Here is a 27,452-nt window from a genome sequence, read left to right on the forward strand (position 1 = left end):
AATAGCAGACCTCCATCAAGAGGCAGAAATTCCCAAAGTAGATTCCAAAATTGATGATATGACAACTAAATTTATTCAAAAATGCAATCTTTCTGAACATGCTTTAATAAGTAATTTGTACATAGTAGGTTAAGTGTATATAGTAGAGTAGGTTAGTTTTAAGCTGTAAATAGTAGTATTAAGTAGTTTCTCTTCAAATTCTAAAAACAAAACAAACCAATCCCACCAAGGTGGTCGACCGTGTACTAAGTCTAGGACTAATCCTGTAAAACAAATTTTGAATTTTGCCCATACCTAAAGATGAAGAAAGCAATTAAATCACTTAGTAAAAATTTATATGGTAATCGTCCAAGTTAAACTAAAATAAAGATCATTTAAACTAAACTAAACTAAAATTTTACAGTCAGTTGGTGGTAAATCACCCACAGAATAACATGAAAATGTTGTGAGCGGTTTTTTTCTTTTCTCAATTTCTAAGCTCTCTGGGCAGTAGTTGGGTAAAAATATTAACGGAATTAAACCTTTTTTAAACTACATTGTAGTTTGTCTAACAATTATTTCCCGGAAAAAAGTGATCGTTAAAGTCCATGTTTTTTTTTCAGGTTGTCGTTATAAGGGAGGAGGGGGTGTGTTTTGCATAAATAACTTTTCCGCGTTTCGTATTAGGGTCTGTTCATTAACTACGTTGACCAGTTTTTGGGATTCTTTCCCCTCTCCCCCTTCGTAGTTAATGAACAGCCCCTTAGGTGAACGGGACCAAGTCAGCTTTAGCCACTGACTTGCTCCTGTTTACTGCAGGACCAAGCGCCACGCCGTACGAAGCGGTAATGAGCAGAAGCGCGACAGCAGTGAAAGATATAACAGAACGATGTGCAACCAAATGGTACTCGATTATGATGGTTGGGTTTGAGAAAAACGCTTATTTCATGAAAACAGTGCTAAAATTATCATTTGTAAAAAAATGGGAATGACACTGATGAAGACTGCACATTGTAGTCGAAATACGTATCTGTCATGGATACCAAAATTAATTAAGTGGAATTAAATGGAAGATAACCTTTTTTGCTGTTTTATTTAGCATTCCGCTAACAACCCAATTTCATTACTTCATTATCATTTGTACTTTTTTCAAAAGTTTTATTATAGAAAAATTTGAAAAATATTTATTTCAGCAGGTTTGTATTACATAACCCGATCGATTGGCGTATTCGGATTTTAATTTCATCTATAAATGACAAAGTAACAAGCGTTCAAAACCTAACACTACTTCACCACACATATTTTTTGATTAAAAAATGATTAAAATTTATTAAAAAAAAATATAATTTTCAATCTAATCAACCATTATTAAACTGGGTTTAACATCAGAAGATTATTTTTTAGAAAGAGAGTATTAATTTTTAATCATTCGGTATGATTAAACCACAGAGGTAACTCTAAGACTAGAAGGTCCCGAAATAACGTGCTCAACTTTTTGGCTCAGCTCTGGTACTCTCTTCGGTCCCAAGCTAATCGATTCACCCCTCGAAACATAGGAAAAACCAATAACCCCTCATTTTATCTGTCAAACTTTCATAGCAAATCAAAACAAACATTGCGTAGTACTAGAATTTCGACTAGAATGGGATACGTTAACCGTTTGCATGGGACCAATAGGCTAGTCAAGTAGTGAGCCAATTTAAAATCGTTAGTTTTGTATTGATTGTTGATTAAACTGAGTTAAATGTCAAATTGATTAAATTTCAAGCAAAATGGGAATAGTTTAATTTATCAGTGTAGGCGGCAAGTTAAAGGGACTTTGTCATTTTTCACTCTCCCAATAATTTTCTGAAGGAGCAAAATATACTTTTGCCCCTCCCTCTCCCCTTTTAGTTTTTATACATTTAAAAAAATTGTCTTGATGTATAAAAAACCTAATCACAAACAAATATTACAACCATCAATTCAAATTCAATTTTTGAACATTTTGTCTGGCCCCCGAGTTGGCCCCCAAGTTGACCTCTGAACCGAGGAAGTTAACCGGGAAATCAGAACAACCATGAAAAAACGAGACTTTACAGAGAATTTCAATGCATCCTTAACAAACTTACAATCTTAGGTTAATATTGTTCAAGAATACATATATGAGTTGAAAGTGAAAGTGGTCGACTTCATGTCTTGATTACGTCGTTTTCATAATCTATACCGTGTATGGTTGAATTTTTGAAGTCTATCATCAACTATATATCACATGTTTAATCAAATATATTCCATGGAATCTTAACTACCTTACTTATCGACATCATTAAAATATGTTGAAGTTCAATTATTCCTAAAAAGCGTCTACTACAGTCTACTACAAACCATTTTATAAAATGCTTCAATACTAGTTTTCTATGACAAAAATTACGGAAGCGAGTAACGTTGGTAGATTACCTTTTCGTGATGCGTTATTGGTATAAGATCTACCTCCCAAAACCCCTAGCCCTGACAGCTTCAAATTAGGGGAACAGGATTTTTCAAACTAGGGGAACAGGATCAAAGGAACACATTTTAGTCCTTGTTACTTTTTATGCCTTGTTAATAGTGACGAGACTTGGTAGTAGTAAAAAATGCAACACTTTCTTTTGTGTATAACTATTGCATTGGTAACAATTAATGGTATTTTGGGTAAACCAAGTTTAGAGTGTAATGTTTACATGTGCAAAATATCGTCTGGTGGTTATTGAGATGGCTTCCAAGCAGGCATGGAAAATCATTTGCATTCATTTGCCCCTAACTTTTTGTATCAACAGATCTCCGCAAAAAATGTATGAAGCTTTTGTAGTTTTTGTTATTAGCTACAACTTTTGTTCACAACTCAAATCCGCATCTATTATGCATGACGAACCAGAGCGAACAGAATACACTACTGTTTTTCAATGAATGTATTTTACATTCACTGAAAAACAGTAACAAGATCTGCCCGCTCTAATTCGTGATGCATAAGAGATACAGATTTAAATTATGGGCAAAAGTTGTAGCAAATAACAAATTCTACAAAAGCTCTATACATAATTTTGCGGAATGCTGTTGATGAAAAAAGTTAGTGGCAAATGAATGTAAATGAATGCAAGAAGTGCTTAGACAAAAACTTATGGGAGCGGTCGTGGAAAATCCAGGTCAGCCCCACAGGTGGATCGTGAAACAGTTTGGAATGGACAATTCGACCGTGTCCCGTGTGGTAAAATCGTTCGTCCCAGCGGTGAGCTGGTAGCGGAAGAAAAGCGAAGACGACCGACCCCGTGAACGCAAGGAAGGTGAGGGATTACTTCAAACGCAATCCGAACCTTTCGATTCGCGACGTGGCCAAGAAGGTCAATTCTTCCGTCTGGTTCGTCCAGTAGACAATGAAACTTGCCGGACTTCATGTCTTCAAGGTAAGGAAAGCTCCTAACCAAACCGATAAACAGAATACGGTGGTCAAATCCCGCGCCAGGAAGCTGTACCGCGAGTGGTTGATGCAGCCGAAATGTATCGTAATGGATGACAAGATGTAAAGGGCGAACACGAAATTATTGCGACACCGAAAATGTCATGCCAATTTTCTTATAATGTTTAGAATCAAACCAAAATTTTAGGGTAGTTTTGTACATATATTTCAAAACTCAAAAGAAAAGTTAATCGATGGAGCCTTGAGTGTAAAATTGAACGCATTTTCGCTTGATGCCCTCCATCAAAGTCTTTACAGTGTCATCCGGTACCAGTTTCTCAGTTTTTTTTTTTCCATTTTCTTAACATGTCCTTCTCGTCTTTGACTGTCTTCTTGCTCTTCCGAAGTTCCCGCTTCATTATTGCCCAGTACTGCTCCACCGGGCGCAGCTCCGGACAGTTTGGCGGATTCATGTCCTTTGGAACAAAATGGACAGAATTGGCCTCATACCACTCCAGGACACTTTTAAAGGGTGTCCACGATGAAATTGCCACACTATGAAATTGCTCTAACTTTTTAACCGTTGGGTAGAATTTAATGAAAATTTGGGTGGATTTAGTTCATAGTGCATTATTTACATCCTGCAAGTTTTAAAGCCCTGTGATCAAAACTCGCGGAAATGGAGTCGAAAGAACAGCTCGTGCGTGATAAAATCTTGCGCATTCATCACGAGAACAAGGATCTCTCGCATCGTTCCATCGCTAAAACGTTGGGAATCGCGAATTCCACGGTGTCGCGAGTGATTAAGCGGTTCGAGGAACGGTTGACCACCGATCGGAAGCCCAGAAGTGAAGGAAAAAGTATTCCGTACAACACCAAAAATCACAACCGCGTAGTTGGAGCCTTCAACCGAAATCCGAATGCCTCCGTTAGGGATGTGGCTAAGAAGCTGCACCTAAGCCGAAGTTTTGTCCAGAAGGCCAAAACTAAGGCTGGGCTTCGAACGTTCAAGGTACAAAAGGCCCCTAATCGCGACGAGAAGCAGAACAAGTCCGTTAAAACCCGTGCCAGGAAGTTGTACCTCAACATGCTGACGAAAGTTGAATGCTGCATCATGGACGACGAAACATATGTGAAGGCCGACTTCAAACAGATCCCCGGCAACCTGTTTTTCACGGCCAAGGATAAGTTGAGCGTTCCGGAGCATGTCCGCACTCAGAAGATGTCCAAATTTGCGAAGAAATTCCTGGTTTGGCAAGCCATCTGCACGTGCGGGAAGCGGAGTGCACCTTTCGTGACCCAGGACACGATGGACGGACAGGTGTACATAAAAGAGTGCCTCCAGAAGCGGCTGCTTCCTCTCCTGAAGGCCCACAACGTCCCAACAATATTCTGGCCGGATTTGGCCTCATGCCACTACTCCAAGGACGTGCTGAAGTGGTATGCGGACAATAAGGTCAATTTCGTGCCGAAAATGTTCAACCCTCCCAACACTCCGGAGCTCCGCCCCATCGAAGAAGTACGATTATGAAGCAGCACCTTCTTAAACGAACTAAGGTAGTGAAGACAGTCGAGGAACTGAAGAAAGTATGGGTTTACATGCAAAAAACGGTTGATTCACAGGTTGTGCAGAATTTTATGGCCGGGGTTAAGGCCAAGGTGCGGGCATTTGCGTATGGACTGTAAATAAAATACGAGTAAAATAGTAAAATGAAGTTTAATAGTTATTTCTCAATCCCTGAAAATTTGATGGCAATCGGATGAAAACTCGAATTTTGCGAATCAATTTTGTGTGTGGCAATTTCATCGTGGACACCCTTTAGAATAGTGGCATGATGCCAAATCTGGCCAAAATAGCGGAGCTTCGTCGTGCTGCTGCAAGAACGGCAAAAGGCGCTTCTCGAGGCACTCAGATTTGTAGATCTCGCCATTTACTGTGCTCTTTGTCACGAAAGGCTCACTCCTCAGTCCGCAAGAGCAGATGGCCTGCCAAATGAGATATTTGGAGGCGAACTTCGACATTTTCTTCTTCTTAAATTTGTCGTCCACATCGAACTTGCTCTTGCCAGTGAAAAACTCCAACCCCGGAATTTGCTTAAAATCAGCTTTTATATACGTTTCGTCGTCCATCACACGGCAGCCATATTTTGTCAGCATCTTCTCGTAGAGCTTCCGTGCCCGAGTTTTAGCCGTCGATTGTTGCCGCTCATCGCGGTTTGGGAAGTTCTGTACCTTGTATGTATGTAGTCCAGCTCTCTTCTTTGCATTCTGGACGTAGCTCTGCGACATGCCGATCTTTTTAGCCAAATTACGGCTTGAGACGTTGGGATTTGCTTTAATCATCCGCTTCACCTTTCCCTCCGTCTTTTTGTTCTCCGGTCCCGGTTTTCTTTCAGCTACTTTGCCGGGGTCCAACGTCAACCGCTCCTGGAACCGCTTCAACACTCTGGAGACGGTTGAATGGTGAATGTTCAACATTTTTCCCAACTGCCGGTGCGACAGGTCAGGAAATTCCAGGTGTTTGGAAAGAATTTGTTCTCTCAACTCGCGTTGGTTCACCTCCATTTTCGTTTAATCGAAAAACACGACTTCGAGTTTGACAGCATGTACACAATACACATCAATGAGAAAGTGTGCAAAATTTGGTTGATTTTTACCCAATGGTAAAAAAGTTATGCCCTGTTGAATGTGTCGCAATAATTTCGTGTTCGCCCTTTACATTAAAGTGGACACCAAGCAGATTCCCGGCCTGGAGTTTTTCATCGGCAAGTCATGCCTGGATGTTCCGGAATAAGAAGGTCGATATGCGATCTGTGGGTACGGCAAATTCAGCAAGCCGTTCATAACGACCGGCACCATCAACGGCCAAATATATAGAGAAGAATGTCTCCAGAAGCGCTTCCCATGCTTGATGAGTTGCATAAACTCAAGATCGCGTCTAGCCAAAATATCCCGAACTAGGACATTAGGTTGACTACATCGAGCCCGACGGGAATCGTACAACTCGGATCTGACTCCACGGTGCTCAGCATCTGACCTCACACGGAACAAGTGAGCGCTTAGCGAATAGCGATTGGACATGAGGCGAGACATCACACAAATGAAGTCTCGACCCACCTCCAACCCTTTAAACCAAGGATACTTCGACACCTTAGGGATGATCGAATATAGCCATCGTCCCAAACTCCCTTCACTCCATTTATTTTGCCAGCTGGCGAGTGTCTGTTGACGATAAATGAAGAAAAATTCGTTGTAGGCGATTTGTCGATCGTAAGTATCGCCTTCCATAACGCCCACCTTAGCAAGTGAGTCCGCTGTCTCATTGCCCGGAATCGAGCAATGAGATGGGACCCATGCAAAGGTAATGACAAAGCACCTAGAAGACCTCGTATTTTCATGAGCAAATACGAGGAGTGCTTTACCGGCCTCATGGAGCAAATAGCCTCGACAGAACTGAGGCTATCCGTAAAAATAAAGTAGTGATCTGGTGAAAGTGAGGCGATAGTTTCTAGCGTATAATGTATTGCCGCCAGCTCAGCAACATATACGGAACAAGGAGCATGAAGCATTCGAGAGGCGCTATGAAATTCGATATAAATACCAAAACCAGCGGACGCCTCTATTAGTGATCTATCTGTGAAGAACGATCTTGCGGAATCAACTTGGCCAAACTTTACAGCGAAAATTAACGAAACAATCATGAAACGATGATGTTCTGGGATTCCACGAATAGATAAATCAAAACTAACTTAATTGCCGAAGTCGGAGAAGCATACACAATGAGGATTATGTTGTGAAGGGCTGACATCCTGTGTTATGTACACGTAGTACAATGACATAAAACGAGTTTGAGGGTTTAGCTCAAGAAGCTTCTCAAAGTTTTCGATTACCAGTGGGTTCATAACTTCACAACGGGTGAGGAGCCTTAGGGACAGTTTCGAAAGCCGACCAGAGAGTGGCAACATGCCCGCCAACACTTCAAGACTCATCGTATTTGTCGAGTGTATGGATCCTAGCGCGATACGAAGACAACGATTTTAGCCGCCGACTGGAAGCAAAAACTATTTTTTTAATTTTTGGTGATCATTTTTTTCGAGTACAGTCTTTAGTCACAATGCCTGCAGCTGTAACTAACGAAATCTATGAGTAACTTACAAGCTGGAAGCAACATTCAGTTCAGCCTGGGGACTGTCCATAAACCACGTATACCAATTTTCAGACATTGTAGATCCTAGTTTCCCTCGTATACTTCCCGAAATTAAAAAAAAAATTAAAAAAAAAGATTTTTTAGACCATCTTAGCTAGGAAATGGTCACCGTTATGGCGGAATAAGAAAAATACGAGTTTTATATTGTTTGATGAGGAAGAACTATACGAATTTTTCCGAATTTCTGAGACTCACTATTACTTTTTTCTATGGAATTGCTGTATGACTACATGGTCAAAACAGCACCTCGATGATTAAAAAGGAGCTCGTTTGCCTAGGAGAAAACAAGCTCCTTCGCGTTATCGTTAGGATCGTTAGGACATCAATTCGGCTTATCGTTTACCAAAACGAACCCTGCTGCAAAGCCAACTCTCTTACCCAACATCCCAGTGATTCCTCGTGGAAGTGCAGAGGACTCCTCGGCATCCATCAAAGCGAGTGTCACGTCAGCAGATTCCTTCCCATTCCTTTCTTGACCTGCGCTCGGGCACGGCCGGTGCTGGTATTGCCTAGTTTGAGATCACCAGTTTTTACACATTGAGGATGAACTCTAGTCCCAACCATCGTCTATTGGTTCTCTGTGTAATTACAGCTGATCTGGCAATTGTTATTCTTTAATAATTTATTTGATTAGGCTCTTCCGTTATCCAATAAACTTCCTCCACCAGAACGGGAGCCGCTTCCAGTGGTTTCATTGTATGGCAGATTCGCCAACGGGGGTCAGAGCGCTTCCATTGCAGCAATGGACGCAAAACGTGGTCAGCACTCACACATTCATCACGAAACGGTTGCTTTCCAAAGTGGACGACGCATCCACTGAAAGAACTGCTGATGAAGAACAATGAGAAGGACCACACAATGGTTGCTGACTAGTAAACAGACGATCACTTGACACACATCGAGAGTGGTTTGCTTCTGTCGTCAGTCGAGTGAACATTGGCCATCAAACCCTGCACTCAAAGTCTCTAGACACAACAATTTTTTATCAGTACCAATTCGAACCAATCTATCGTCCGTTTGGATTAAAGGGTGTATTCGATAAAAATGGCACACCCAAAATCTTCTGTAACTTTATGTAACCGTATGAGTAAAAAACCTGAAAAGTTGAGTAAATCTTATTTATAGTGTATTGTTTACATCTGTCAAGTTTGGAATTGCAAATACAACTGTGTCTCGTGTGATAAGAACCTTCAAAGAGCGTCTGAGTGCCCGAAGGAAGAATGCGAGTGGTCGTAAAAGTGGTCCAATGGACAGTAAAATGGCCAGGAAAGTGGTGCAACAGTTCAAGAACCGTCCAAACATGTCAATTATAGATGTCGCTACAAAGTTCAAGGTGTCAGTCGGTTTTGTGCAGAAAACCATGAAGCTGCTGGGTTACATGTTTACAAGGTGTAACGGAATGAAAAGCAAAACATCACTGCGAAAACCCGCGCCTGGAAACTTTACACGGGCGGCTTCCGTCAACATCCTGGGCAAGAATATTTCTTTCGCAAGTCTAAGTTCGATGTTCCGGAGGATATTTGAAAGAATAAATTATCGAAATTTACAAAGAAGTTCCTGATCTGGCAGGCGATTTGTGGATGTGGTGAAATAAGCGCTCCCTTCATCACTTCCGAAACAATCAACGGTGCGATTTACACGGAAGAGTGCCTTAAGAAGCGTCTCTTGCTATTCATAAGGAATTTCAAATGATCCACTCTGTTTTGGCCTGATCTAGCATCCTGCCACTACACTCGAAACGTGTTGGGGTGGTACCGAGTCAATGGAGTCAATTTCGTGCCAAAAGATATGAACCCACCAAATTCACCGGAATTTTGCCCAAATAAAAAAAATCTGGGCTATTATGAAAACGTTACTTAGCGAACATCCCAAAACTATTACAACAGAGCTGGGATTGAACAAAAACTTGTGTAAAAACAACAAAAACTCTGGGAAAATTGACTGTACCAAATTTGTTGGGTGGAGTGAAAAAAAAAAGTGCGGGAATTCGGGATGGGAGACGAAATTGAATAAAAAAATAAGATTGTAAATCATAACTCATTAGTAGTTTTTCATTCCCTGAAAATTTCAAGAAAATCCGATTTATCCGATTTAATTTTGGTGTATGCCATTTTTATCGAATACACCCTTTATGTTGTTCACAGATCTTCAATTTTCTCTAAATAAACTAGGTACCGACTTGAAACTTGATTTTATTATTTTCAGCCCACAGTTCATACGTACTCATGATACAATTGATCCTTTAACTGAAAATATCCTTTCTCTTTCTCGTTCACAGGCACATATTTTAACTGCATCATGTTTATGGTTGCATCATCCGTTGTTTCAACAATTTTAATTTTAAATTATCATCATAGAAATGCGGACACACACGAAATGTCTGATTGGGTGAGTATACCCAACGTCCCGATGCCATTCTGTCGTTTGTTATTGTGCGTTTGTACGAACGAACTAACTAACTAACCATCATAGTCATCATCCGGTGGTCCATGGCTACCTACCAACAGTAGGTTGTCAGTAGAATCACCATTTTAATGAATACTTATGACCAACTGCCAGCTGCTGAGGTAACCAGGACGGTTCGTATTCAAAAGTCAGCATGTGGAAAACCTGTCAGTCTCAGCGCATTCCAAAATGAAAGTCTCTTTTGCATTTTCGACTGGTGTTGTCCCAGTTCCAGCTCAGCCATAGACGTAGAGGAAAAAGGAAACGACTTCCAACGCAACAACAATGACAACAACGAACGACTAGGCTAGGTTAGGTTTGGGAACGGCACGCTGATTGTGATGATGAATAGGATGGTCTTTATTGAGATTCGGAAATGACGCAGCCGGTTGGTTGTGTGTAGTTAGATGTGATCTTGTGTTTGATTCACATTTTTCGGGTTAGATTTGACCTGGCACTCGTGCTCTAGGTGCGAACGATGAGTCAAATAGATGGAACTAATTTACTTGTAGGAGCTCTTTTGGTTGGATGAAAACGCTTTCCGAAAACAGGAATCTCGGATTGACAACGCTGACACAGACCGCTGCAGAGATGCGGTTGTTCCAGTTAGGTTCGGGTTGATGAACGTCATTGTCTTAATTGGATTCGAGGCATCAATTTCAGCGAAATCAAATTTGAGTAAAAAGTCACAGGAAGCGAGTTTCCATCGAACATCAAAGTAAACCACATTCAGTTGGTAGACCGAGCGCTCTCAAGAACGTTCTGGGTGGAAAATTGCTTTCTAGTGCTTTGGGAGTTTTGAGGAAAATATCGGATCATAACTAACTGATATTTTACCATCCCATGCGATGGATCACATCGACACATCATCCATTGGGATAACAGTTTGTCAACTGACATTAATTGGGTCAAACATTGGCCGCACAAATTCATCTGTGCGCATCCGAAATTATTGCCAAACAGACGCTACAGTGATCAATCAACGGAGACATCTCTTTTGGCTATAACGGCCCAACAGGAACATTTCGCCTACTCTCAACTATCCACTATTGTATGTAACATGTTTGAATTCGTATATTGTGTGCCAAACACATACATTGATACTCTGTGCTCAAGGTTGCTGGAAAAAAATCCAACCTGAAAAATGCCATGATTGGACTGAAAATTGAACCCACCACTTTCGGCGGGATATGACTTGCTTATATAGAACACGCTCGCAATCGAATTTGATCGGTCGTATTCGCGGTGGCTGAGCCATTCAACATAGAATCCTACTACCTCTGAAGCAAACTGCCGGACGAATTTGAAACATATCCCAATGAACGTGCTTCACAAACTTTAACCCACGGCACAGGAACGAAGCGGCAATGCAATTAAAATTGTTTAACGTATGCTAATAGAATTAGAGTTTTGCATACAATTTGCATCGATCGACAGACGGCGGACAAGGGATATGACAGTTGCTGATGGCAGTGTCAATTTTTGCACCTCGTGGTTTTTGATTATTGCAGTGCGGTGCGGTTGAGTGCGTTACCGGTTGGCCAGAACAACTGGATTCTTTATGTACCGTATGGAAGGGGAGATTATCCTGTCGGTTGATGATGAGATGTTTTGGCACGTGCGTTTGACTAGGATCGATGTGTGCGCTTTTCAGGCTCGTTGACTTTCACGGAATAACAAGTGGATTAGGTTTAGAATAGTGAAATGATCATGATGACCTGTTCGAACATTTGAAACATTATAAGGTCAGGCAAGGCCTTCCGATAGCCTAGTCAAAAAGCATTCCAAACTAGGGGCGGTGGGTTTAACGTTTGGACCTACTAAGCTCAACCTGCTCTTTGTTTCCATTTTTCGAGTGGATTTTTTTAACAAAATGGAAAATTTTTCACAGGAGATGACTTCTAAATTTATTTGCCTTTCTGTACGTACCGTAAGATTTGATATACAGAAACAAATTGATGAGATAGGGGAAATGGATGTAATGTCGGCTAATTTGGGCCGATACATAATTTCAGCAATCGACTAAATTTTCAATAGCACCCAATGATGCGTTCATCTAAATAATATTTATAAATAGCAGATTTTTAGCGATGGGCACAATTCTTAGATCCATAGGCCAACATTAGATCCATTTCCCTTATTGTTAAAAATCTAACACTGCTTCTTAACCCCAAACTCGGTCTACGGATTCTAAATTAGGCCTAATGCATTGAAACGCCATTTAAATGCCATCGAATTCATTTCGGCCTATCGGATGAGGGTAAAAATTGATTCGGTCGGAGCGCTTCTTTTGTTTTTGAGAAAAAGAAAGGGGTTGTATCTAAGACACGACCGTAGCTATGACGCAGGATTATGGCGACTGTGTGAGGGAAACCACTTTTTTCCATCACGGAAACGCCTTGTTCTGATGACAAAATTACGCATTTTAGTGCATAAAACGCACGGGATTTTTTAGTTTATTCAATAGATAATAAAAAAGTGAAAATTGATTGGAGGAAATGATTGCTGAAATTTTCCATTCCCGAGATATTCGTTGTCATTCATATAAATTCAAAATTGCTTTACTTTTTTCTAGCATCCTGCAGAAAACCTTACCTTAATTCGAAGTGTTTCTAGTTAATTGACAAGGTTATGTGGTATCCGGTAATTGCGAGAATTGTTATGTACCTACCACTTCAATACTGTTACGCATTTGACCACAAACGTAGCAACCAAACGTTACATTATTAAAGAGCTTTGGGGGGTGATGTCGCGAGCAGCAACGCGAGTGAAAGTTCAATGAAAATTAGCTCTTAAACAATTATAATTTATGGTGATAGTGAAAAGAGCCATTTTGTCGTGATGGTTGAGTAACGCTGAGCTAAGCGGGTGTTCAACACGGATGAAGCGCTTTTCGCAGGCAATCGGTGATAATTTTAATTATCATAGCAACAGTTGCATATTCATTAGATTTTCAATAGTGACCTTTTAAAAATTTATAAAGCATTAATTTTAACAGATTTGAAAAAACCATTCTTATCGATTGCTGTATTAGGAATTATAATCCATCATCTCTGGATCAAAATCAGACCACTTTCATGCCACGACCGACTTTGGTTTTGACCCAAATGTTGCCTTGAAAATACATGGTTACTTATGGGAATTGACATCCAATTGATGACCTTAACAAATGTGCAGAAAATACCCTTTAACAAATTTATGGTGGTCCTGAAAAGACCGTTTTGTCATGATGGTTGAGTAATGCTGTTAGGTTGTTCAACACAGATGAGGCTGGCGAGCTGTATGTTGTTTGGAACGAGGGTGCCGCGCTTGGCATGGATGGCCCACAGCGACTCACGAAGAGCTACTGAATCCGATCAGTAGCGGTGCGGCTTCTTCCTCCTTCTTCGGTGATCATGTGGGTTGCAGCTCGCTGCATGTGGGCAACCTTCATCTTCTTATTCGTATTTCAAGCTTATTGCTTAGTGCATATTAGTTTTTTACGTGCTCTCAACATAGTGTTCTAAATGCACTTTCACAGTTATTAATTGAGAGCTTTCGATGCCAATACCAATACCAATGCATGAATTTTTATATTGTGTGGCAAGCACAATGATACTCTATATGCCCAGGGAAGTAGAGAAAATTTCCAACCCGAAAGATTCCCTCGTCCAGACCGGGGAAACGAACCCGCCGTCTCCGGCTTGGTAATACCGTGCCTTTACTGACTAAGCTATGAGGCCCCTTTAATGCGGGCAGCCACACTCGTTGATTCAATAAGCACCGTTCGGCGAGACCGGATGGAATTTTATTTTGAAATCTGTGTTAAAGAAAGCGCTTTTTGCAGGCAATCGGTGATAATTTTGATCACCATTGCAACAGTTGGACATTTGTGTAATTTGTAAAAATGATATAGTGTTCATTTTAGCAGATTTGTAGAAAAATTTCCAATCGATTGGTGTGTTTAGAATTAAAATACATCCGCTATTGAAACCTGACCACTTTTCGTAACGCGGTCGATTTTGGATTTTTGAAATTTCACCTCCATTAAGTTGCCGAAAGACGTTTTCCTACGTCAAAAAAGTGTTCTGAAATTATATATTAACAATAATGAGGCTCTCTGAAATTAAATAATGTTAAACTTCTTTGAAGACCCCAAAACTTAAAGAGCGTTTCCACTTCTACACAGTTTTCTGAACTTTTCCAAAGCTCTCTGAGTTTTTTGAGGCTCTATGAAGTTCCCAGAATTTCTACAACGTTTCGTTTTTTTTTTTCGATTTTCTCTGAAGTTCTTAGAAGTCCTTGAAGTTTCACGAATTTCCCTGAGGTTAAAGATAAATCCCGAACTCTTGGACAATTTGAAGAGCTCGAAGACGTCATAAAGCCCGATTGAAAGTAAATTTGAACGCATTCAAGTGATCATAACTCAAGAATTAAACAACATACGCGGTTGATCAAAACGTCAAACAAAAGGGTATTTATACAGCTTTCAAATGATATATAACAAGTTTTTACGTTTCACCGTTTCGAACGAACTGTCGCACTTTACTTGTGATCGATGCCATCATGATCTGCACAGTCGCTGGTGACACTGTACCGGCGAACTTATTCCACTTTAAACGCATTTGTTGTGCATTTGTCACTTCTTTACCGCAACCTCGAAGTTTTCGCTTGGCAATTGCCCAATATTTTTCGATCGGTCTGAACTCAGGGCAATTCGGAGGATTAATCTCTTTGGCGACAAAATTAACATTGTTTGCAGCATACCATTCTAGTACCTTCTTAGAGTAGTGGCAGCTGGCTAGATAGGACCAAAATATAAAGTTGGTCTTGTGTTGCCGAATGAAGGGTAAAATCCGCTTTTTCAGACACTGTTTAATGTAAACCTTCGACGTCATTGTGTGAGATGTGATGAAAACCTTGGTTTTAAGGCCACAACTGCAGATTCCTTGCCAAATCATTAGTTTCCGAGGAAACTTATCAGCAAAAACAAATATATACCTGGAAGGGAAATCCCCACGACCAGTTGCCAGGTAAAATTTTTGTGCGGGGATTTGTTTATAATCCATTTTGACATATATTTCGTCATCCATTAAAATACAGCCATCCTATTTCGTCAAAACTCGTTCGTATAGTAATCGTGCTCGCTTTTTGGCCACTAAACTTTGTTTCAGGGAGCGATTCGGATGTTAACAGGCACAAAAAGACTTATATCCTTCTCTTGAAAGGATGTTACGCATGGTGGAAAAGTTGGAATCGTATTTCTTTGCCAAATCACGTATGGAGACACCTGGGTTGCTTTTCACGTACCTCAACACCTTTCTCCTCAGCTCTTTGTCCCTAGTGCCACTTTTATGATAGATGCGCTGTGCTCTATCCACACTCAGAGTATCCTTGTAACGTTTGATTACAAGACTCACCGTTGACTTTGGGAATTTTAACACTTTTGCTATTTTTGAGGCAGACCACGAAGGGTTTTCTAGATGTTTGTGCACAATTAATTTTCTTTTCTCAAGTTCCATGATCCGTAATTTCGGGATGCGTTGATCAATCGAGAAAACTTTTCACCAATTTCTTCGTCAATGACACATCAACAAATGCCTGTCAAATATTTTTTGTTCCAACCACCAGGAGCGCGCGGTGGTGTATTAAACCGTGCGTCCAGATTTACTTTGAATCGAGCATTATAATTCTATCGGTTAAATTTCAATTAAATATAAATTCTAGAAATTTTTTCTTCTAGTGAAAATGAAAATTAGACATTCTTAAAAATCAATAAAAATAAAAAGTAACTTGTCAAAAAAAAAGACACCCAAAATCTCTGAAAACCGAGTTTAAATTCACAAAAATACATATTTTGATGGAAGTTCGGGTTTCCTGTTCAGCGAAGCTGGATTTTAGCTCCGTCCTTTGAAAAATAGGCTTAGATGTTATAGGGTGGACCTTGCTGAATCCATACGTGATGGTACTGGGTTTAAATTCTCAAAAGCAGACTTCCTGAAATCTCGTGAGCACAGAGAAGAGACAGTGTGCTTTGCGCTACCTAATCTCGTACCTATGTATCTCAATTATGGTGAACTATGTGAAGTAAACGAACGAGGCACAAGGGAAATGAGCGAGCCTTGTATACAAGGCTCACTCATTTCCCTTGTGCCTCGTTCGTTTACTTCACATAGTTCACCATGCATGCAGCACAAATACCTCTCTCGTGTCGGAAAGCGACGAGACATTCTCGAACACCTCACAATTATTTACGAATGAGAAGCAAAAGAGCAAAAAACAACTCGTATGTGATATGCCCGGGCGCAACGTTAATAGAGAGAAAAGTGGCGAGATAGAGTAAAAATGTTCTCGTCACTTGAAACTGATGTGCGTGTGCAGGAAGTCTGCATTTTCATAGAAATTTGGTTTTTCGGTTCTGCCAAATTGCATTTCGGCTCATATCTTTGAAAATAAGCTTGTATTTTATTGAATGGACCTTGCTGAATCCATAGGTGAATGTTGAACCGGCTGTGTAATTCGAAAAGAATATTTTTAGAAATTTGGGTTTCCTTTTCTGCCTGGTTCGATTTTGATACCATCATTTGAAAGTTATGCTTGTATTTTATTGAATGGACCTTACTGAATTCAGGTTTAAATTGATAAAAGTACGTAGTTTTGTTAAAATTTGGTTTTTATGTTCAGCCAAGATGGATTTTGGCTCCTTCCTTTGAATATTAGGCTTGGAGACCTCTTATATTTGGATAAGGAGGAACTTTCGAAAACAGAACGTTTTTTAAAAGAACTATTACGTTTGTAGTATTCCGCATGATGGTTTACCCGGAATTTATCAAAATTCAAAAATCAGTTGCTTTGATCCTACTCATCTACAATTTTACCAATGTCTTTCCATAAGAGGATACAAAAACTTATGCGAGAAATGTCTGGTTGATAAGCCGAGTGTTACACATAATAAAGTAGGCTTCTGTTATGCATTACCGTATGCGTGATAATGTTTGCACCATTGAACAATGTCAAAATTAAAAAAATTCTCAAAAATTTCGTTTTCGAGTTTTTTTTTAATTTATTTAAAGGGGATTTTTCTCAGAGTCTTAAACTATGTGAATAATCGATTGAGTTTCCACTTGCTGCAATTAAGGCCTCCACACGCTTCCGGAATGCATGGCAAGTTCTAATAATGTAGTCTGCATCCATTTCTCTCCAGGTACCAGTCAATGTTTGTCTGAGGCTTGCTGTACTAGGGAGGCGTTTAGAACAGGCGTTGGCCTTCATGACGCGCCATATTGAGTAATCCAGTGTTTATTCGATCACCGCGTGGTTAGTGGTGGTGTTCTCCAGCACACAACAAAAGGCTTCCCGCAAGCAGCTAGTGCTTTCGACGCGTAGCGTTGAACATTGTTCTCCAGTACACAACGAAAGCTGTGGCCCACATGAGCATACCTAGAAGGAGTAAGAAGCCGCACACCCCGGTTAACACCATAATAGCTCAGCATTACTCAACCATCACGACAAAACGGTCCTTTTGAGGACCACCATAAATTTGTAAAAGGTTTTTTTGGGCCATTTGTCAAGGTCATCAATCGGATGTCAGCTCCCATCTCAAAATAGAGCTGGAATTAGGGTGTCGCAACTTTTGTAAACAATGACTTCTTTCGATGATGTCTTGAAAGTCAAGGCTCGCCTATGCAAATTAACATCACCATCAGGTAAGACCTCCTCTACCCGACGGTATTTTTTTTATATCTTTATTAAAGAGACTTTCAGCCCTGGGCACGACCCCGACGGTAATGTTAGTATGCGTGGGCGTGCCTTGAATTCCTAAAAATCAGCGAGAGAAGTCATTGTTTACAAAAGCTGTTAAGCATAATTCCAGATCTATTAAGACATATTTAAATCAAACATACCATGTACTTTAAGGCAACATTGGGGGTGCAATTTCAAAAACCAAAGTCGGTCGCGGCATGAAAGTGGTCTGATTTTGATACAGAGATGATGGATTTTAATTCATAATACGCCAATCGATACGATTTTTTTCTACGAATCTGTTAAAATTGAGACTTGTCTCTATTGAAAATTGCACGAAGGTGCAACTGTTGCTATAATAATTAAAATTAACACCGATTGCCTGCCAAAAGCGATTTCGCTAACACAGATTTCAAAGTTGAATAACATCCGGTCTCACCAAACGGTGTTCATTCAATCACCGCGTGGTGAGTGGTGTTGCTCTCCAATACACAACGAAAGGCTGCCTGCAAGCAGCGAGCTGCAGTCCACATGAGCATCCATGGAAGGAAGGAGAAGCCGCACCGCTGTTGATCGGAATCAGTAGCTCTTCGTGAGTCGCTGTGGGCCATCTATGCCAAGCGCGTCATACTAAAGAGTATAAACGGAGAGAACCCTGCTCAAATTCCTATTTCTACACAAAAAACAGCTGCAGTTAACAAATAAGATTTATTAGATAAGATCACTTAGTCCTACGTCACCATTGCGTACAACTCTTGTAGTTTTTATATTTAATTTCCAAAAAAATCTGCTCATCGTTGTTAAGCTGATTCCCTGTTGCGTCCTCTTTCATGTTACACTTCGCAATTTCACATGTAAAAATAATAAGGTTTCAGTGAATGCACGTAGTTGACACTACTAGGGTAGAGAACTACTTCGGCCTAATCTCCCATTTTGGGTCTATCGAGCAGACAACTTCAAATAAATCCATGATTTCAGAGTAAACAAGTTAATTATGCGTTTGGTACGATACTACCGAACGAAGTCAATGAAAACGCGTGATATGAAGGTTTGCACCCATTATTCCCAAAAACAAAAGAAGCGCTCCGACCGAATCAATTTTTATCTTCATCCGATAGGCCGAAGTGAATTAATTGGCGTTTCAATGGCGTTTCAATGCGTTAGACCGAGTTTAGAATCCGTAGGCAGAGTTTGGCGTCAAGAAGCAGTGTTAGACTTTTGACAATATCTCAACGATTGGTATCTCTTTATCAAATCTTACGGTACGTACGGAAAGGTAAATAAATTTGGAAGCCATCAGTAATATTAACATTCCGTTTGGTGCTAAACTGCGCTAGATTAAGAAAGACTAAGTGCGGGCTGTGATTAATAGGCCGGAAATGGGGTAGTGAACTCTACTTGTTGTTTGCTGCGACGAAGCAAGCAACGTCTGACATTTGCAGATGCATAAACCTCGTATATCTTGAGTTGTGTGCTCTTGAGATTGCGAGGTGTGATGGAAAAATTGACTCTACAAAGAAACACTTAGTGGTAAATATCATATTTAACAAAACTTACAAACTTGCCTGGATCACCGGATATGTCATTTTAATCACTAGGCAATCATATCATTTTAACAATTGTATTATCTCCTTCACCCCAACAGGTTAGAATCATATTTTTATATTGGCTGCCATGTATTTTAAGAATGAGCCGACCGGGTAGAGCATTATCGGAGGAATATCCGACAACGCCAACGTCGGATAGTTCCGAACGGAAAACGCACATACAGGACGTCGAACTGAAAGAGCGGTAAGTTGGTTCATCTGATGGCTGGTTAAAACTATTGATTAATTGATTATTCCATTTTACTACCACGCAAACTTTACGGGGCTATAATAATAATCTTCAACTCCCCCGGTAAAAAAACAGATCATCGAAGTCGTTACTAGCGAACGTATTAGATATAGACGATGACTTTCGTCACAACTGTAGACCACTAACCCCCGGAGGTACACTGCCACATAATCCAACATATTTCAGGACTGTTTATAGGTACGTAAAAGCACTAGCATATTTCTTACATCTTCCGTATCGAACACGGAACTAATCTCGACAGCTCATCCTCCCGTAAAAACCCCGATCATGAATCTAGCGAACGTGTTAGCACACTTTCATCATAAAATGCCCCCACATCACTCACTCACTAACTCCGTTTTTTTTTTTTTTTTTCTATTCTCATCTCTGGTCATCCACCCGTTCACCATCCGTTCTCCGGCGGCGGCAGTAGCGATGATGGGAGTATGGGACCGATCGGAAGCAATCGAATGCCAGATGCAATTGCGCCACCACACACGTGTTTCACATCATCCGCTGATTACGAACTAGCTTTAATATTAAAAGAGATACGTTTTATCACCGATCAGGTAATTAATTTCTGCCAGTTTCATCTCGTCATCGTTCTTTTACAAGCTTGTATCTACTTCGGTGCATGTTCGGGTCGGTCAACACGCTAAATTATTAAGTAGCTAATTACTTGAAACGACGATGACGACGACGGCGACGACGAATACGACGTCGGCAAAGGAGACGTGGCGAAAATTTATCAGGGATGGTGTCTGAAACAGTTACGGAGTCAGGACCGGGAATATAGGGGGAGGGAAATGCGATGTTTCCAGAGGATCATGATCGCAACAACAAATTGCACGGATCACATTCAGCGATGGTGTTTTCCTACGAAAAGAAGGATCTACTCTCTTTGACCACGATTCAGAGTATTTCCCACGCCTTCAGGATACAAACTGCGTACGCCTCCATTGTTCCGGCCTGTCATTAAGTACACTTAATTCGAAGACAATGAGATAACCGAGACGATGTTGGAGACGGTGGAAGGCAGAATTCATTACACAGTCTACTGCCTGTCAGCTTGATACATTTGGCTCCTCCTCGAGTTTTCCCGGTGCTGGTGTGGTCACCGGCCTTGGGGAGCTTGAAAAGAAACGATTTGACCAGCAGAAATTCGTCGAAGTGGAATAGGTACCGCCCGAGGTTTGTTTATTATTCAAGATTCATTCATTAGGTAGCCGACTTTCTCGAAGCTCGAACCATTGAGATCCTTCGGTTTAATAATTCACACTAATTGCCTCGCGTTTTTCTTTAAATTGAATCAATCCCACTGGACAGTGTGAGTGGGTGGCTGGGACAGTGTGGTGCAGTTGTTTCCAATAGAGACCGTAATCCTCTTCTGGTAGTTCCATCGGGATCTGTAAGACCGACTGTTTGCCTGCACAAATCCTGGCCAAACAACCATGGATTCGCAAGTGTTTATTTTAGCACTAATTAAGAGCAAAAGACGAGAACTGAATTATAACGAAAAAAAAAATCACGCCAGTTCGTTCATACCAGATACGATGAGACCTTTGTTTGTGAAAACAGAAAGAGAATTTTCCTCCGGCCAAGTCACTCACGACCTCCGCCATTATATGTGACTGAATCCGACGAGGAAATGTGTTTGCGGTTTCCATCATTAGAGCGGATGGACGAGAAACTTTTGCTGACCGCATAGTTTTGCTTGTGTTTGGCTTCTTCTGATTCTGAGTTCGAGATTGAAGTCGATGGAATTTTCGGAATTGCAATCATACAATGACTTCCCTGGCCCGCACTATCAGAGGGGGATGATCTTTGCTCCAATTCTCGTGTGATGCAGACTTAGTAGCATCGTCGTAAAAAGCGCGCACTTGTTGGAAAATTCACTCGTTGCCGGTTTTTAGTACCCAGTAAAATGGTGACGCAACGCGCGCGCCCTCTCAGAGATAGCGTAGGCGAGGGCGAGAAAAACCATCCTCATTTCCAGAAGGAAATCCACTTTCCGGTTTGAAGTAGATAAAAACCGAATGGTGGCGGCGCCAGAAAGTAACTATACCGGGAGCTCACAAAAAAGTAAATCCTTTCCTTTGCCACCGACCACCCCCACAGATGGTCCACCATCATTCCACCAGCTGCAGCAGCGGTGCGGGGGCTATTCACATATATCACGTTACTTCCGTTGAATTAGAAGCCGGGGAAAAAGAAATCCAGCACGATAATTCCATTACTTTGTGCGCTGAGACTCACCGTAGCTGATTGTAAAAAAAACTATTCTCTGTGCTTCGTTTGGTTGCTGGAGCGTCACTAAAATCCTTAATCCAACCAAGATGGGGAAACGTGAGCTCTGATAGCTTTTGCTCGGTTTGTAAGATTTGCAACGAGGGAAGTTGTTTTGAATCTTGAAAATTCAATATCAAACAAGAGCGAAAGCATGGTTATGGAAGAGAGAGCTAGATCCAGGCATGGGAAAAATCGTTCAACATTGCATGTTGTACTCGCTCACTTGTTTACAACAAAAACTTTACAGACATTGGGGATAAAATAAAGATTCATACAGACATTGCTATCCATAAACATTGCAAATAGTATTCAGTAATGAGTTGTTTGACGGAATTTTTTGAAAGTTTCCAATGTTTTCAAAATGTTTCTGTAATTTCATTGAAGATGATACGCGATTTAATCCAGATTTTCATATATCTAGATTAAATTTTAATACCCTACTCGGTAAGCACTAGAAATACTCAGAGGGAGAGATGGGCGGAGAAAACAAAATACAATTCGGCAGCAGGGATTTATACCCAACCCTTACTAGAAGCTAGCATTTCACATGACGTTTATTTTTGATTAGATTAAAATGCAAAATAATAATCATAATTGCTGATTGAATCTGAAACTGGACTGTCCCAAAAATGCAAAAAGTGTGATAAAAGTGCACGTTTCCGTCAAATCGTTTTGATATCTTCGGAGCACTCATTGCTTGCATCATAAGGAATAAGTGTACCCAAGACACCAAGACGATTAGACGTAAACTTGCAGTTTTATCACACTTTTTAATAAGTCAAAACGCGCTTATTAGTCCAATTTGGTGTGAAACGCGCAATATTTTGCACATTTTTGGTGCCATTTGTTGCGACGAATGCGTGTATCGATGCGCCCCCCGAAAGCTTCAACCGTTTGGACACGACAGTGTGAGTATACTGTACACAAACATCATCCTCTGACCGAATGAAACCTCAGACCATTCAAAACAAAAGACCGAAATCGCTTTTTCGAATGATAGCTGCAACCGGATGACCGGATGTTTTGAAATCAGATGATTTTCCTCCGAATACTGGATGAAACTTGTTATGAGAAGGGATAGGGCCTTCTGTTGAAATGTGTAATGCTCTCTGCAGAAAGGCTGTCATACTAAATGGAAATGCATATGGTATTGGTTCAGCCCCATAACGCAAATCATTCAAAACGATGATGTAAATAATTCTATCGAACGTCATTTGCTGATCTGAGCTGACAAACGAGGTGGAAGCATATGCATCGCTATCAGAGCTGTTACGAACAAAGGTAAAGGATGAAAACCAATGTTTAGCTAATTTGTGGTGGAGGAGGTTTCCTCCACCACGAAATTTTTTGGTATCCATGATGGAATGACTTATTATGGCTATTCAGTATGGAATTGTACATAATCAAATTATAAATCTAATTAAAACCACTTGCATGTCACACTGTTCTTAAATGTTTGTCATCTGAGTGCCGTATGTTTTATAGCTAATTTTCAAACGAAAATCATCCTGTATTTGGATGACAATCATATGGATGTTCATCATCTGACGACGAATTCAACCATAAGAAAATCATCCGAAATTCGAATGCATATTGTTAAAGGGCTCGAACAATGCAATAATCATTCGAAGTATTGCGGATGTTTTGGTTCAGTGAGGACGTATACATTAGCAATGGGCGATCTTGGATCGAAACACAAGATCGATTCTTTTGGTTCGATTAATCGATTTTTTGAATCGATCTCAAACCCGACAAAAATCGACTGGACCGTTCCTTTTCATTCGATTTTTGTTTCCATCAAACAACGAAAAAATGTCAGTGCATTTGCATTTGAAATTCAATAATTGACCTGTACCTGGAGTCTTCAGCTCACGCTCGGGCAGTTAAAATTGTGTCTGAGCAGATCTATAGTACCGAAAGATTCTACGATGATTGCACACATCTGTCCCCCCACCAAAACCAACCGGAGGCCTGTAGGATATTCATGACGAAATGGCAAAGAAAGTTTTTAATCTACATATGTACAAACATTCACTTCTTATGACATATTTCAGGTTCATCAGTCATCTGCTATGTCAGAACTGGATCGCCATGGGGGCATATCGGCAGGATTACAAAATTTCTTGCATCAGCCTGTTTTCCCACGTTCTGTCGATCTTTCTCTATGATGGGAAAAAATCCGTAGTATATATCGCCATGAAAACCCCATTGCTCGAGACTATTTATCAAGAATGGTAACAAGTGTTCCATCAAAACTGTTGAAACCACCCAGAATCGATATCGGCTCAATGAAAAACGCATGGCTCAATTAGCTTTCTTGGGATCCCTCTCCGATTAGTTTTGGGATATCTGAATTAAGGGGGTATTCCCGATCTTTTTTTTTCAAAAAATCAAATTTTTTTTTCACGTTTTTTTGTACTTTAGACTATATACTTTCATCCCCCCAAGCCGTTTTCCGATCAGTGAATTTGGTGTCCAGGCATAGCTAACTAATGGTAAGAACCCCCAAAATGGTTTTAAATAAAGTCAAAACTTTAAACGCGTTTTTCTCGAAACCACATTTTTTTTTATCGGGCGAAGATTTTTCTCAGAAACTATAAGAGATATTGACTTGAATTTTGCGCATTTTGTTCCTTATTAAATTCTTTGGAGCTTCTCCCACTTTCAGCCAAAAATATTAACATTTAACATTGTTTGAAGCACCTTAAAGCTGCAAAAAAGCGGGCTAAAAATCGCCTGTTTTTTTTCATATGGCCGCCATTTTGTTAATTTGCAAGATTTTTTGCTGCCAACGGGAGAAGCTCCAGAGAATCTTATGCAGATTATTAATTTCATCACGAAATCGGTTTCAGATGAAGCCGTTCCAGAGAAAAATCTTTGCCCGTCCAGGCGTTTTCGGCGAACAGGGGTCTGTTTGCCGCCATTTTTGTGTCTTTTTTTATGTCGAAAAAAAATTATTTGTAAACTTTAATGTTCAATAAACAAGAATCCCAAAGAGTTAGGCACATTACTATTCATTTTCCTTGAAAAAAAAATTAATTGAAAAACAGGCCGAAAAAAGGCAAAAGATTGGGAATACCCCCTTAAGTACTTACCTGCTTTTACACTCCGACCATCTAATCGTTTTGTTTCATATATAAATCTTTCGGTTTTTAAATAGTTTATTTAATACCAATAAAACGAATATTATAACCTGTTAAATCACTTACCTAATCAAGAATCCGGAGCAAAAACTTCCACATGTCAAATGAAATCAAAATAGTAATTTACTATATTCTCACGTAGACCATCCGGTAAAGAGTACGATCCGCGGTACACGGTAAAGCATGGAGGTGGTAGCATCATGGTTTGGGGCTGTTTCTCTTGGTATGGAGTAGGTCCCATTTTGTGTTTTAATTCCATCATGATCAAATTTGAATACAAAGAAATCATGGAGAACATTTTATACCTTATGCTCCCTTATACCGAAAAGAACATGTCTCTTATATGACATTTTCAGTAAGGCAACGATCCGAAACACACTTCTAAGTATGTAAAGGAATGGTTTCGTTTAAACAAAGTGTCGATTATTTAATGGCCTAGCCAATATCCTGACATCAACCCCATGGAAAATTAATGGAACGAGCTTAAAAGAAAGTTATCTAGTCAAGCATTTTCAAATAAGGATCAAATATGGACCACAGTTCAAAAAGAGTAGTATGCTATACCAAAGGGAAACTTTTCAGTGCTTGGTTGAGTCAGTGCCAAAAAGATTGAACAAGGTTCTACTTACCAATGGAGGGCACAGCGGTTACTAAGCGTCATTAGTCTAATAAAACGTATGCGATTATTTTCAAGATTCCTATACTATAGTTTTATGCAACACACCTATTTCACTGATCAGGCATATTTTATATATGATTTTAATGAGTGAGTCGTTCAGTGTTTTAATTTTGAGTTTTATCGTGCAATTACTTAATTTTTGTTACACTACCTAATGCTCAACTATAAAGTCGAATAAAATGAAGTTGAATGAACACAACCTAAAATTTCGCATTTATTTTGCGTACACTTATTTTAATGACCAGCAGTGATGTTGCACTCACAACATTCCCTGCGTACGTACTATACAATTTATGTCTATATGATATCTGGGTGAGACTATTATAGGTGAAATGTCATAAAAAGATAGCTTATGTAACGTTATATCAACTCTAGACTGAACTTGGCTTAATTTTCACCAACTTTCCTATGATCCGTTATATTTGAAACATTTAGGTGCCATTTTGAAAAATGAATCAATTCACTAAGATCGATTCTTGCCTCAAGATCGCCCAATGCTATATACATGCGAATACGAATGGTCAAAGTCGGTGATAAGCATTGATAAGAATATTATTGTTTTTAAAGCAACTTGGATTTGAAGTAAATTAAAATTTGTTTGTTTTGCCAACTAATAACAGCTTAAATCCTAAATTACACTAGTATAAACAAAGTTTGAAATTAAATTACCAATTACGAGACCAAATGTAAGTTAACTTTGTTATTCTATCATGCCCAGTGTTGCGTTCCTAAAATTTGAGCTAAGCAGTCGCACCCAACCCACTCTGCGCCCTTGAAATGAAAATCTGCTTAAAATAACAATGATGACGTTGTTTAAAATAGTGTACTATCTAGTTGATATGGTACTTTGCAAAACATTTGCGCTTTACCGTTGTTGCACGATAAGCAGCACCATACAAGGTGGAATTCGGTTCCTTTAACATCTTCAAAGTTTCTTTATCCTCCTTGAAATTAATCTTAATTTCTAAAAGTTCCTTCAAAATTTTCCAAGCAACATCATTTTTGTTTTCTTATTTATCTCATATCATACTCGATTTTCTTCTAATTTCAGAAAAAAAACCCGAATTTATCCACCTATGGTGTGATCAGACCCTTCTTACTTATTCAAGTTTATTTATTTTATTGTCATTATCAGTGACCAAGCCCCTCACCCCCGTGTCATCCAGTGACGCTACGCCACTGCCTGGGGGTACCCGGAATATATCCGGGTGTAGTCTATTTGGTGAGACTACGAATCACCTTATCATCGTATTTTAATGTGATTTAAGGGGTTTTAATTCAATTCATATTCAAGCAACTTCCCCGGGGTACCCGGAACATGTCCAAGTGTGTCCAATGTGGTCTGGAACACTTAACACGACTTGCATTGATCTTATTTTTGAATTCTGTAGTAATTTGATGTGTCGCATGATGGTTTTGATACGTTTTCCGTTAAATCCAGCGTGAAGGTCCATATTCACCGGATCTTATTCCGGCCATATCTCCGGAACCGGTTCACCGATTCCAAAACCGTTCAATAGCGTTCAATGGGACCCCAAGACCTATCATTTGGCGCCGAGTTTGTCCATATCGGTTGAGCGGTTGCTGAGAAACGTGAGCGCATTCATTTCGTTACATACACACATACACACGTACACACACACACACACACACAGACATGTTCCGATCTCGTCGAGCTGAGTCGAAAGGTATATGACACTCGGCCCTCCGGGCCTCGGATCGATAGTCGGTTTTTCAAGT

At 40.1% G+C, this 27,452-nt stretch overlaps 1 protein-coding gene across 2 annotated transcripts in view; it reads left to right on the forward strand.

Moving 5' to 3' along the window:
* LOC135711780 (neuronal acetylcholine receptor subunit alpha-7-like) overlaps nt 1-27,452 on the forward strand; it is a 321,984-nt gene that overhangs the window by 275,440 nt on the left and 19,092 nt on the right. The window contains exons 9-12 of one of the 2 annotated variants that reach the window (XM_065234748.1): nt 9,877-9,986; nt 19,411-19,556; nt 19,677-19,799; nt 20,032-20,170. In XM_065234748.1, coding sequence (XP_065090820.1) covers nt 9,877-9,986; nt 19,411-19,556; nt 19,677-19,799; nt 20,032-20,170 — 518 coding nt within the window. The remainder of the gene's footprint in view (nt 1-9,876; nt 9,987-19,410; nt 19,557-19,676; nt 19,800-20,031; nt 20,171-27,452) is intronic. The other variant, XM_065234749.1, reaches the window with a different exon arrangement.

Source organism: Ochlerotatus camptorhynchus, unplaced genomic scaffold (genome assembly GCF_037179485.1).
Source record: "Ochlerotatus camptorhynchus isolate MF236.1 unplaced genomic scaffold, CSIRO-AGI_Acam_v1.1 ptg000442l, whole genome shotgun sequence".
Taxonomy (NCBI): Eukaryota; Metazoa; Arthropoda; class Insecta; order Diptera; family Culicidae; genus Ochlerotatus; species Ochlerotatus camptorhynchus.